This window comes from Myotis davidii, unplaced genomic scaffold (assembly GCF_000327345.1).
Source record: "Myotis davidii unplaced genomic scaffold, ASM32734v1 scaffold425, whole genome shotgun sequence".
Classification (NCBI taxonomy): domain Eukaryota; kingdom Metazoa; phylum Chordata; class Mammalia; order Chiroptera; family Vespertilionidae; genus Myotis; species Myotis davidii.
Genome location: NW_006296413.1, coordinates 3,812,299 through 3,825,882, shown reverse-complemented (window position 1 = coordinate 3,825,882; position 13,584 = coordinate 3,812,299). Strand labels below are relative to the sequence as shown.

Below are 13,584 nucleotides of genomic sequence, written 5' to 3'. Positions count from 1 at the left end.
AGGGGGTGTGTGTGGAGAGGAATATGCAGCCGCCCCTGCTTGGCCTGCTGCCCTCCTGGACCCTCACAAATGGGGGTGCGATGACCCTGCTCCCCTGGCCTTGGACCCCTCTGTGGTGTGACAAGCCCCGCCCAGCTTGGCCTCCCCAGGGTGATCAGTTTAAATGAAGACTTGACCCTGGGGCCCCGCGCCCCCTGCCAAGGCCCCACCAGGAGCTCACCACCACCCACTGCTCCTGCCTCTGGGCCTTTGCAGAATCCCCGGCCCTGGCATGAGCTGGCTTGGTAGTGGGGCCAGAAATACTCCTCAAGTGAAGGAATGAAGGAGGGAGCACTCTGGGCCTTTGCAGAATCCCCGGCCCTGGCATTAGCTGGCTTGGTAGTGGGGCATTAGCTGGCTTGGTAGTGGGGCATGAGCTGGCTTGGTAGTGAGGCCAGAAATACTCCTCAAGTGGCCGAAACCGGTTTGGCTCAGTGGATTGAGCGTCGGCCTGCGGACTGAAGGGTCCCGGGTTCGATTCCGGTCAAGGGCATGTGCCTGGGTTGCGGGCACATCGCCAGTGGGAGATGTGCAGGAGGCAGCTGGTCGATGTCTCTCTCTCATCGATGTTTCTAACTTTCTGTTTCTCTCCCTTCCTCTCTGTAAAAAATCAATAAAATATATTAAAAAAAAAAAAGAAAAGAAAAAGAAATACTCCTCAAGTGAAGGAACGAAGGAGGGAGCGCACTCTTCATTGTCAGTTTTCTCCCCCTGTGCTGCTCCCTCCCAGGCCAGCCTCCACCATCAGTGCCCGGCCCCAGGACGAGGGTTCTGGTCTGGAGGGGCAGCTTCGGGTGGCAGGGGGGCGGGAGAGCTTCGTTCACCCTCCTCCAACAATCTCTGCGGGGAACCCTAACGCCGTGCCATGGCCCGGCTCAGGCTGGGCCGCAAGGGCCCCCTGGTCTGGTCGTACCTGCAGCTGGCAGTGTCGGGGGCCGCCACGGCGTACTTCAGCTCCTTCAGCGCCTACTGCGTCTTCCGGTTCCTGATGGGCATGACCTTCTCTGGCATCATCCTCAACTCCCTCTCTCTGGGTGAGTCCAGACGCGGAGGGGCCGGGAGGGGGCTCGTGGGAGGCGGCACGGCAGCCCCATCGTCAGACATCTTACCTGTGTCCTCCTGTGGGATTCTCACCCGGTGACCTCCACTCAGAGCCGCCCAGCGGGGCCCTGGGAGGCCCAGGCTCCCAACAGCAGCCCCGCCGGCCTTGACCGTGGGCGTGGGTGGTGATTGGCCATCAGTGAGTGAGCTGAGAGGGTTGGGTTTATTTCCCGTGTGAATTAGTCAACAATAACCACTTACTAAACACCTACCATGTGCCAGGCTCTCAGTGTGGGGGTGCAGAGGTGAGGTGAGACCGTGGCCCCAGGGCTGCAGGCAGCGCCGAGATTATGTGGGTCCAAAAAGGCTGGGGTTCACCTGGGCTGCAAAGGTGCTGACTCATCATTTATGGTGGCGCCATGATGTCTTTACCAGCCCCCTGGGATGTGGGGGTAAAATGTAGGCTGTTTCCACATTTTACTATTTGCAAAAAAAATCATGAAAATAAGAATCATTGTATTTCCTTTTCTTTCAACTGTTCGTGTCCTTTGCCTGTTTTTCTGTTTGTTTTGGTTGTTTTTCTACTGATTTGTGAGAATTTTTCCAATTTTAGGAAATTCGCCCTTTATCCGTTGAGTTGCAATATTTTCCTTTGTCATTTTATTTTTTGCTGGTGTTATGACTTTGCGTATGGTGGGTTTTGCTGTTGTTTATCTTTTTATTTATTTTATTTTATTTTTTAAAAAATATATTTTTATTTATTTCAGAGAGGAAGGGAGAAGAGAGAGAGATAGAAACATCAATGATGTGAGAGAATCATTGATTGGCTGCCACCTGCACCCACCCCTATGGGGATCGATCCCGCAACCTGGGCATGTGCCCCTGACCGGGAATCGAACCATGACCTCCTGGTTCATAGGTTGATGCTCAACCACGGAGCCATGCCAGCTGGGCTCCCCAAGAGTTACTCTTAATCTGCCTTTTCATAGCACAGTTTGGTTTTGCCTCTTCGTACACTTTGCATTAATGGTTTCATAAAATTACTTTTTAAGAAATATATTTCTTTATTCATTTCAGAGAATAAGGGAGAGGGAGAGAGAGATAGAAACATCAATGATGAGAATCATTGATCTGCTGCCACCTGCACGCCCGCTCCTGGGGATCGAGCCCACAACCTGGGCATGTGCCCTTGATCTGAATCGAACCTGGGACCTTTCGGTTCGCAGGCCGATGCTCTATCCACTGAGCCAAACCCGCTAGGGCTGTTTGTCTTTTTAATGCAGACACTTCTTATTTTTATGAAGTCGAGTTTACTGATCTTTCCTTTTATTGCTTCTGGGTTTCGTGATATTCTTAGAAAAGCCTTTCCTGACTCTAAGATTGAAAAACCAACCCATCATGATTTCTTCTACTACGAATTTTTCCAATTTTAGGGAAATTCACCCTTTATCCGTTGAGTTGCAATTTTTTCCTTGGTCATTTTTTTTTGCTGGTGTTATGACTTTGCTTATGGTGGGTTTTGCTGCTGTTTATCTTTTTATTTTTTTAAATATATTTTTATTTATTTCAGAGAGGAAGGGAGAAGGAGAGAAGATAGAAACATCAATGATGAGAGAATCATTGATTGGCTGCCTCTCGCAAGCCCGCTCCTGGGGATCGAGCCCACAACCTGGGCATGTGCCCTTGATCTGAATCGAACCTGGGACCTTTCGGTTCGCAGGCCGATGCTCTATCCACTGAGCCAAACCCGCTAGGGCTGTTTGTCTTTTTAATGTAGACACTAAAAACAACCTATCATGATTCCTACTATGTTTGAGGTTCTGCTGTTTAATTTGGGGCTTTGGTCCACCTGGAATTCCGCCGAGTGCACGGAGTGGGGAGGGGTGCCTCGGCCCGTCTCAGCGGGCCCCTGAGTTCCCCTCGATGACCACAGCGGGGGCGGGTGAGCTAAGCAGCCTCGGGGCGAGCGGGGCTGAGCCTGCGTGTCCTCTCCGCAGTTGTGGAGTGGATGCCCACCCGGGGCCGGACCGTGGCGGGCGTCCTGCTGGGCTTCTCCTTCACCCTGGGGCAGCTCATCCTGGCCGGAGTGGCGTACCTGGTCCGGCCCTGGCGCTGGCTGCAGTTTGCCGTCTCTGTTCCTTTCCTCATCTTTTCCCTCTATTCCTGGTACGTCCTGAGCAGAGTGGGTGGGGCGGGGGTGGGGGAGGGTGCCCCTGTGTGGCTGACCTGTCCCTCTGGCGGCCTGGGGTGTGCAGTGACTGGGACCTGCTGGGTGTGGTGGTGGGAGATGCGAAGAAAGGCGGGGCCGTGGGACCCCGGGCTCCCGAGTATGTGCATGGCTACGGGCAAGCTCCGGAAAAATCCCTAACCTTGGCCTGGGTTCCAGAACAATCTGAGCGCTTTTGCCTTTTCAACTCCTTTGTGTCTCACGACCACCTCCTGGCATTTTGTGGGAGGGGACCTGAGGCACCGCCAAGGGGGGTCCATGACTTACTCAAGGCCAGACACTGGGGTCAGACCCAGATTCAAACCGACCTGTCCGGGCCCCAGCCCCCAGCCCCCAACCCCCAGCAGGCTCTGGTGTCCTCAGGGCGTCCCTGTGTGATGTGTTCTGCAGTCCTGGCTCTGCGATCAGCCCCCAGCAGGCTCTGGCGTCCTCAGGGCGCCCCTGTGTGATGCGTTCTGCAGTCCTGGCTCTGCGGATCCCTAACCTTGGCCTGGGTTCCAGAACAATCTGAGTGCTTTTGCCTTTTCAACTCCTTTTATAGGAGGGACCTGAGGCACCGCCAAGGTGGGGTCCATGACTTACTCAAGGCCAGACACTGGGGTCAGACCCAGATTCAAACCGACCTGTCCGGGCCCCAGCCCCCAGCCCCCAACCCCCAGCAGGCTCTGGTGTCCTCAGGGCGTCCCTGTGTGATGTGTTCTGCAGTCCTGGCTCTGCGACCAGCAGGGCCTTTCACCTTAAGGCCTGAAGAAGGTGAATGAAGCCGTGTTTGCGTCTGGGGAAGAGCGAGTCCCACTCAGCCCTGGTCACTCTCCATCCTCCTCCTGGTCTCAGGTGGCTGCCAGAGTCATCCCGATGGCTCCTCCTCCACGGCCAGTCCCAGCGAGCTGTGCAGAACCTGCGGAAGGTGGCCGCCATGAACGGGAGGAAGGCGGAAGGGGAGAGGCTGACCCAGGAGGTAGGCGGATGGGCGGGAGGAAGGGCAGGAACGGTTTGCGGTCGCTGGTGGCCTCCAGGTGTGCTAGGGTTTACGTAGTAGCTCCCGGACTCACCCACCCTCCAGGTGAAGAGCCTGGGAGTAAACAGCGGGAAGAGGCCGTGCAGCAAAGGTGTTGGCCACTGAACGGCGGTGCGCTCTGGGATAAAACTGTCAGCCACTTTGTCCGTCCGACTATCCGACTGTGTAATGGGGAGATTGCCATTCACACTGACATCCAGCCAAAATGTAAACAAAATAACAAAATGAAAATGTTAAAATAGCCATCATGGAGTAAAATTATTGAAGAATTGATAATAAAAGTACCATTTATTATAAATAAGTACCATTTATCGAGTCCTATGCTAGGCACTATGTATGCTAAGGCCTTTTTACGTACGTGACCTCATTTATTTATTTATTTTTTAAATATATTTTTATTGAGTTCAGAGAGGAAGGGAGAAGGAGAGAGAGAGATAGAAACATCAATGATGAGATAGAATCATTGATCAGCTGCCTCCTGCACGCCCCACACCGGGGATCGAGCCCGAAAACCAGGCATGTGCCCTGACTTGGAATCAAACCGTGACCTCCTGGTTCATAGGTCAACGCTTAACCACTGAGCCACGCTGGCCGGGCTACGTGACCTCATTTAATGTCTCACTTTTGCCGATGAGGAAAATGAAGTTTGGGTGGGTCAGGTAATTTGCCTAAGAACACACCATGGAAAGGGGCAGAACCACTCAGAACCCCTGCTCTTCACCATTGGCCACGCCTGTCTGAGTCCCCACCAAGGATGGGGCGTGGGGGCCCCGCTGGAACACAGGTGGCCGTTTCAGCCTGAGCAGCAGGCAGCTCAGGGCCGTGGGACTCGTGGGAGCCTCGGCTTCGTCCCAAATCCCCGGAAACAGCCAGCGTAGGACCAGCCATCCTGCCAGGGCCTTTGACCTTGGCCCTCCTTCCCATGGGTGAAGGGATACCCAGCAGAGAAACACGGTCCCAGGTCCCTCCAGCCCCCTGATCGCGCTTTCCCGGCCCAGGTGGTGAGCTCCTACATCCAGAGTGAGTTCACGAGCGTCCGCACTTCCACCTCCGTCTTGGACCTCTTCCGAACCCCGGCCATCCGCAAGGTCACGTGCTGTCTCATGGTGGTCTGGTAGGTGAGGGGCTCATGCCCAAGGCTTTGACCCAAGTTAGAGACATAACTTTTATCCCTACTATCTTTTAAAAATGTATTTTTATTGATTTCAGAGAGAAAGGGAGAGAGAGAGAAACACTAATGATGAGAGAGAATTATTGATCGACTGCCTCCTGCACGATACGGGGATCGAGCGCCCGCAACGTGGGCATGTGCTCTGACCGGGAAACGAACCATGACTTCCTGGTTTATAGGTTGACACTCAACCACTGAGCCACGCCGGCTGGGCCACTGACGAACTCTTAAATATGCTTAATGCAATGAGCAGATGGGCCTTGTGAATCCGATCCTGCTCCACACCCTTCCCCCGGGGCCCTTTGGCCTCCGCTGGTGCTGCGATGTGGCCATGGAGGAGACATCCATGCTGACCCTGGGACCCCACATCTGGGCAGTGCGTCTCACCTGGGTGGGCACCTATTGGAGGCATCTGGGCACCATGTCTCATTCTGCTCTGCCCTCGGGCTCTCCAGGGGGTCTTGGGACGGAACCACTTTGGAAAACCACTTGTGGGTCCAGAAGGGGACAGACAGGACAACAGTAATTTCCGTGAGGTATGACAAGTGTCCCAATAACAGTTCCCTTACCTGGGGCTGCCGAGGGCTTCACACAGGGGCTGGCATGTAGGTGGGTTTGAAAAGATAGTTAATAGCCGGTTTGGCTCAGTGGCTAATGTCTGCTTGTTCGATTCTGGTCAAGGGCATGAACCCCTGTTACAGGCTCCTCCCCGGCCGGGGCCGTGGTCAGGGCACATGCAGGAGGCAACCAATCCCTGTGTTTCTCTCACATCAATATTTCTCTCTGTCTTCCACTCTCTCTAAAAATCAATGAAAAAAATATCCTTGAGTGAGGATTATATAAATAAACAAACAAACAAACAAATAAATCAAATCAAAGACAGTTAACAGAGTTCGCCAAGTGAGCAGGAAGAACTCCCTGACAGGTGCGTAGGTAGGCATAAACATGTGCAATGGCTAAAAATATGAAGGCAACCCCTACCTATTAGCACAGACTGGAAGCTAGCAAATGCCGAGGTAAGGGGCTGATTTAAAAAAAAAAATTAAATTTGCCTGGCTGGGTGTCCTGGACATAAAGATAATCGGGGTTGATATTGAGGAAGCGTGGGCTGCAGGCCATGCACTACCTGAGCTCTGGAGCAGACCAGGCACTGTCGGTAAGGTCGCCAGCTGGGCTCAGGCCGACCAGCCTCCTGTGCCTCAGTTTCCCACTTGTGCCCCTGCCCCTGAGGTCCTCGTGAGGACGGAGAGTTGACCTGTAAACCCACCTTGGCCAGGGGAAGAGCCTGTTCTCGTAGTTGAGGTTGGAGCGGCACCCCCTGTGCTGGGACCTTCCCAGGCAGCCTGCTCTGCTACCCCTCCCAGGTTCTCTAACTCCATGGCTTACTACGGCCTGGCCATGGACCTGCAGAAGTTTGGGCTCAGCGTCTACCTGGTCCAGGTCCTGTTCGGGGTCATAGACATCCCGGCCATGCTGGTGGCCACCACCACCATGATCTACGTGGGCCGCCGAGCCACGGTGGCTTCCTTCCTCATCCTGGCGGGGCTCATGGTGATCGCCAACATGTTTGTGCCAGAAGGTGAGCCGCGGGCTTCTGCCGTTACCGCCCGGGAGCCTCCGGGGTCTGGGGTCTGGCGGGCAACAGGTACAACAAGGGAACAAGGAAGAGCGAGGTCTGGGAAGGAAGTGATTGTCCATCAGCAGGGGTTTCAGTGAGCACTGGGTGCCCAGGGTCAGCTCCTGGTTGTAAATGCCCTCAGGGCATTTCCCATCTGGTCGGAGAGGTTAGACAGATGCCTCAAACCAACCAAAGGGCTGGCTGGTGTGTGTCCACCTGGAGCCTGGCCAGGCAGCATTTCCAGGGCCGAGAAGCTCAAGTGTGACCCTCAGCCAGTGGCCCTGGAACAGGGGTCTGCAAACCGGCCTGGAGACCTTTGAAAACTGCCAGTGCCCAGGGGCCCCAGGCCAGTGCAGTTAGCCTCAGGAGGGGGACCCCACCCTTAGGATTCAGAAGGCTGTCCAGTGATTCCAGCGAGAAGCCAGGGTTGGGTATCCCAGTCCGAGAGCGTGTGCTGAGCCGAGGGCTCGCCGTGACAACCGTGGCAGGCTGTCTGACTTCTCCGTGCTTCAGGTCCTCCCTACAAAATGGATCGATCATTACTATTGGCATTTTGACAACTTTCTTCCAATCTTTTTTCCTATTTGTTGATTTTGTATTTGATATAATCAAGATACTATCATATACATATGTAAAAAAGGATTATATGTGAGTGTATATGTGTGTATATAGTATATATAACGTATCCCTTTTCACACTGTATGTTGTCTAGAAACGTGCTTTCCCATGTTATGCTGCAACATAAACACTTCTCCGTGTCAGGACAAATGCTTCATGGCCCTAATTTTATATCGCTGTGTAATATCCCATCTAGACTGGTGATTTTCAACCCTGGCTGCCCATCAGACTCCCCTGGGGACCTTTAGAAAAACTACCAACTTGAGCCCAGCCCCAAGAGGCTTTGCAATCACAGAGACGGGTGGGGCCTAGGTGTGGGCATTTGATAAACTATCCCCTCCACTTGCAGTGTGCAGCTGGAGTGGCCACAAAGGATGTGCCACCATTTCCCTGCCTGCTGCCCCGTGCTGGGCATGGGCACGGGGGCTGAGCTTTTGTGAGCAGCAGCATGACGAGCGTGTGAATAACGGCAACAGCGAGCATGTGATGAGCGCTGGCGCCTGCGCTCGTAGCGTCCTGTCAACCTCAGGACAAACGCGAAGCAGGCGCTGCGTTTTCCTCATTCTTCAGAGGAGGACGGGGAGGCTCAGAGAGGTTGCCTGACAGTGACCAGGGGCCCCCTTCTGGGTCAGAGCCGGGATTTGAACCTGAGCCCAACTCCAAAGCTGGTCCCAGCTCCCCAGCAGGACCTGGTGTCCGGTGGAGAGAAGAGGGGAAGGAGGCGGAAGTCAGAGAAGGGCTGTGTGGGGACTCTGGGTCCCAGTGGGGACGTGAGGTGGTGGAAACCCTGATTCACCCCCTCCAGGTTCTAGGCGCCCTGCCTGCCCTGGCTGTGCCCACCCCACACCCTATGCCTCCCTGTCTCCTCCCCCACAGCACCCCGTCCCATGGCCCTCACCCCCACAACCCCCACCTCCTCTGCCTCCCTGCTCCCTCTTGGGCTCTGAGCCACCCCTCCCACAGCCTGTCCGCCCTCCAGGTATGCAGACCCTGCGCACGGCCCAGGCAGCGCTGGGCAAAGGCTGCCTGGCCAGCTCCTTCATCTGCGTGTACCTGTTCACGGGAGAGCTGTACCCCACGGAGATCAGGTGGGTCTGTAGGGGGAGGCGGAGAGCACCTGCCCCAAACTGGGAGCCCCCCCCCACCCCCCGTGTTCCTGGCTGACACCTGCTGGGCTTGCCAAGGCAGGTCCCTTCTCCTTCTTGCTCGGTCCCCCAGCACCGCCGCCCTCTGGGGGTCTAGGCCACGGCCACGGACCTGTCCACATTCCTCGCACAGGCAGATGGGGATGGGCTTCGTCTCGGTCAACGCCCGCCTCGGGGGGCTGGCTGCGCCCCTGGTCACCGCGGTCGGGGAGTTCAGTGCCATCCTGCCGCCTGTGGCCTTCGGGGCCACCTCGATCCTGGCCGGGCTGACCGTCTGCTTCCTGGCTGAGACCCGCAACACACCCCTGGTGGAGACCATTGAGGTGATGGAGAGGAGGTGAGAGGCCTCTGGGCACAGCGGGGTGGGGGCGACCAAACAGGCTGTGGTCCCCAAAACAACTGAGGGCAGAGTGTCCTGTGGCTGCTGCTAAAACGTCACCGCTGAGCGAGAGCTGGGTGCCCCCATGCCCAGCTCCCCCATCGGTGGAGGCTTAGCTTTCACAAGAACAGACCCAACGGCGAATGGTGCAATAGAAAGAAGAATCCGCTGTAGCCCGGCCCGTGTGGCTCAGTGGTTGAGCGTCAACCTATGAACCAAGAGGTCACAGGTTCAATTCCCAGTCAGGGCACATGCCCAGGCTGCAGGCTTGATCCCCAGTAGGGGGCGTGCAGGAGGCAGCGATTGATGTTTCTCTGTCATTGATGTTTCTATCTCTACCCCACTCCCTTCCTCTCGCTAAAATCTATAAAGAAAAAAGAAATATGTTTGGGCTGGTTGTCTCTCCATCTGGGGCAACGTAGGAAGGGCCTGGCATGCCCAGCACCCAGGTCTCTGCTGTGCCCTGGTCCACGCTGAGTCCGGCCTTGGTTGACTTGTCTGGCGTTGGGTCCTCTTTGGAAAACTCTTTGACCAGCAGCTTTTCCAAGTCTGGCTCTTACTAGCCAGGCCAGCCTCTGCCACCATGAGACCTCATAGTGGAGCCAGGACGGGGCAGAAGGGACGGTGGAGACACGTCTCGTGCGTGACACAAACACCCTCGATCGTCACGCACACATGCCCTGCCCCTCACCACCTCCCTTCCACTTTCTTTCCGCGTCAGTGTTCCATTTGCCTTCTCATTCCACAGAGCCAAGGGCCTCTCCAGGAAGGATGCGGAAGGGAGGAGCGAAGACATTTCCCTTCAGCAGCTGGGAGCTTCTCCCCTCTTAGAAACCATCTAAGGTGCCCAGGGCCCGGCACACGCTGGTCGTACCTCAGCCGGTGTCCGGCTTCCTGGCGCTGACCGGGGTCGGAGTTGGCCAAGGACCGTGGTGGCCCCATCAGCCCATGTCAAAGAGCCGCCCAAAGCCAGTGCTGGGGCTGCCGGCAGAAACCAGACCAGCAGCCATTGGCATGACATGGATAGAAATTGAGGAGAAGCCACGCCCAGGGACCGAAGGAGGGGCCGTTTTCCTTCCCACCTCCAGCGTGCAGGAGGCAGCGATTTCTTTTCATTCTTTTTCTTTTTTTTCTTTTCATTCTTGTTCCACCTGAAAGCGCTGGGTCCTCGCAGGGTTAGGGTGACATTTCGGCCCTTGGTTGTCCCTGAAACGGCCCCGCCCACTTGTCCTTGAGAACTCACTGTGCTCCATTCCTGACACATTACTCTCTCCTGCCTGGAGGATTAAAGCTCTCTCCCCTGTGTGTGTGGCTTACCTCCTCGAGGGCACATGTCCCCATGCCAGAGCCTGCTTGCCCCTCGCAGTGGGCCTCGCAAATGGTACCCACTCAATAAATAGTTGATGAATAAACGATGAAGCCAGTCCCAGGCGATGGAGAGACCTCTACCCATTGCTGCCTTCTAGCGATATCACTTTGCAGAAGACATACAGAGGGCATAGCATAGCTTCCCTCTGACCTCAGATCATTTCCAGCCCAGATGTTCCATGTGTACCTGCATTCCTGACCCTGACCTTCACCAGAATTCAGATTAGATTCATAAGGGATTCAAATCCTGGCCCATTGGGTAGCCCTTGGGCAAGCTTCCTTGTCTAACCCCTTCCTCCTAGAGTTTCCAGGGAATCAAACAAGATAAACAGTCCCCTCCAGTCCGAGGAAAAGCACAATCGAGGGAAGAAGTAGGAATATCATAGTTTGGGCAGAAAACACCGCAACCTGACATTTCGCCAAGGTCAGTCTTTCAGCAGCCTCGCCCTTGGAGCAGAGCTGGAGTGAAACTCCGCCGGACGCTGTCCCAAGGCCCTGGCCTTCATGCAGCAATCCCCCAGGCCCTCCCACAGAAGTAACCTCTCTTTCAACAACCCGATACATGAGCTTTCCGACCTGAATTATTCTCAACCCACAGCCCTCAGCAGATCAGTGCATTTGAAAGGCGGAGGGCTGCTGTACCTGGTCACACTTTAAGATTCACTTTGGGAGACACCTCTTCCAGGAAGCACTCCCTGACAACCCCTGCCTACCTCTGGGCTCCAGTCATGCCCCCTACACATCCTCCCCACTGTGGTGTAATGGATCCATTTACATGGTGGTCTCACCTGGTGGCTCCCTGAAGGCAGAGTTAGGCCATCTTGGCCTGGTTGTGTGGCCTGCACATAGTAGGTGCTCAGTTCACATTATTGGGGTGAATGAAATAATCAGGACACTAAAAACAAAAGTGATCTCTCACTGCTGAACGCTGAGGAGGAGGTAGAAAAACTAAATGGAAAATCCAGGTAGAACAACAAGATTTTGTATGTATTTTAAAAACCAATGTGCTCAGTTCACATTATTGGGGTGAATGAAATAGTCAGGACACTAAAAACAAAAGTGTCACTGCTGAACGCTGAGGAGGAGGTAGAAAAACTAAATGGAAAATCCAGGTAGAACAACAAGATTTTGTATGTATTTTAAAAACCAATCTGTGCCCGGCCGGCATAGCTCAGTGGTTGAGTGTCGACCTATGAAACGGGAGATCACGGTTTGATTCCCGGTCAGGGCACATTGCCTGGGTTGTGGGCTCAGTCCCCAGTAGAGGGCCTGCAGGGGGAAGTTGATCAATGATTCTCTCTCACCATGATGTTTCTCTCTTTCTCCCTCTCCCTTTCTCTCTGAAATTAATAAAAATAAATACATAAATAAAAATTAAAGATAAAAGGGCACTTTTTCAAGTGTCCTCAGTTTGTTTAAAAATATATAAATAAAAACAAATCTATTATAAACACCCTTTTCTTTTTTGAAGAAAATTTAAATAGTGATTCTCAATCCTGGAATCGGCTGTGAGCTTTAAAAAAATATCAGTGCCAGGGCCCACTCCCGAGAATTCTGATGTCTTTAGTTGGGTTTGAGAACCACTGTCTAGAAACAGTTTTCCTAACCAGTAAGAGAATTAACACAACTTAGTCCAGTGGATAGAGTTAATGAAAACAATACTATGAAATCCTAGGACAAAGAGAACACATACCTTTACATGAACAAGCCTGATTTTCTATAACAAACGTTCTGACAACGAAGTTTCCTACAACAAGCATAAGTAATCTTGAGGTTACAGGTCACAGTCCCTGGGGTAAAACCACGAAGCCTTGACTACTCTTGGTCTTAGCAAAAAACACTAGCCAGCCCCGCTGGTGTGGCTCGGAGGTTGAGCGTGACCTATGAACCAGGAGGTCACAGTTTGATTCCCGGTCAGGGCACATTCCTGAGTTGTGGGCTCGATCCCCAGTGCGGAGCATGAAGGAGGCAGCTGATCAATGATTCTCTCTCATCATCGATGTTTCTTTCTCTCTCTCCCTTCCTCTCTGAAATAAATAAAAATATATTTACACGTTAAGCGCCCAGTCAGTCACTGGTGGCTGACACTATACTTCCCATCCGGAAGACAAAACAGGCTGGGCGCTTAACGTGTTAAAAACGAAAAACCCTGGCCAGAAACTGTTACGTGAAGACAAGTTCGTGATGATGATGCGTAGACGGCACTGCCTACATAGGATTCCGCTTGTCTGACGCTCCGTATCATAATCTTTCTGGCAAATGGCCTCCGGACTTCTTTGCCTTGGTATCCTAAGGCACTGACCAGCTGGCACGTTAGTTCTCAAGAGTGTTTGCCCTAGCCGGTTTGGTCCCGGTCAGGGCACATTCCTGAGTTGTGGGCTCCATCCCCAGTGCGCAGCATGAAGGAGGCAGCTGATCAATGATTCTCTCTCATCATCGATGTTTCTTTCTCTCTCTCCCTTCCTCTCTGAAATAAATAAAAATATATTTACATGTTAAGCGCCCAGTCAGTCACTGGTGGCTGACACTATACTTCCCATCCGGAAGACAAAACAGGCTGGGCGCTTAACGTGTTAAAAACGAAAACCCCTGGCCAGAAACTGCTACGTGAAGCCAAGTTCGGGATGATGATGCATAGACGGCACTGCCTACACAGGATTCCGCTTGTCTGACGCTCCGTATCATAATCTTTCTGGCAAATGACCTCCAGACTTCTTTGCCTTTGTATCCTAAGGCACTGACCAGCTGGCACGTTCGTTTTCAAGAGTGTTTGACAACCATCTTCCAGGCATCTCTACGTCTCTCATTAAGTATCACTGGGCCTTGTGGCTGCAGGGAGATGGCTGTCAAGGCGCCTGGGACTTCCAATTATAAAGATTGCCCGGGCCAGGTAAGAGCCGCTAAGGCAGTGATGGCGAACCTATGACACGCGTGTCAGAGGTGACACGTGAACTCATTTT

General features: G+C 53.6%; 1 protein-coding gene across 1 annotated transcript in view; it reads left to right on the top strand.

Moving 5' to 3' along the window:
- Window positions 1-10,339, top strand: part of LOC102773276 (solute carrier family 22 member 20) — an 11,774-nt gene extending 1,435 nt beyond the window's left edge. The window contains exons 2-9 of the mRNA XM_006771709.2: window positions 895-1,073; window positions 3,078-3,246; window positions 4,142-4,265; window positions 5,324-5,439; window positions 6,861-7,075; window positions 8,712-8,820; window positions 9,011-9,214; window positions 10,005-10,339. Coding sequence (XP_006771772.2) covers window positions 895-1,073; window positions 3,078-3,246; window positions 4,142-4,265; window positions 5,324-5,439; window positions 6,861-7,075; window positions 8,712-8,820; window positions 9,011-9,214; window positions 10,005-10,098 — 1,210 coding nt within the window. The 3' untranslated portion in view covers window positions 10,099-10,339. The remainder of the gene's footprint in view (window positions 1-894; window positions 1,074-3,077; window positions 3,247-4,141; window positions 4,266-5,323; window positions 5,440-6,860; window positions 7,076-8,711; window positions 8,821-9,010; window positions 9,215-10,004) is intronic.
- The last annotated feature ends 3,245 nt before the right edge of the window (window positions 10,340-13,584 follow it).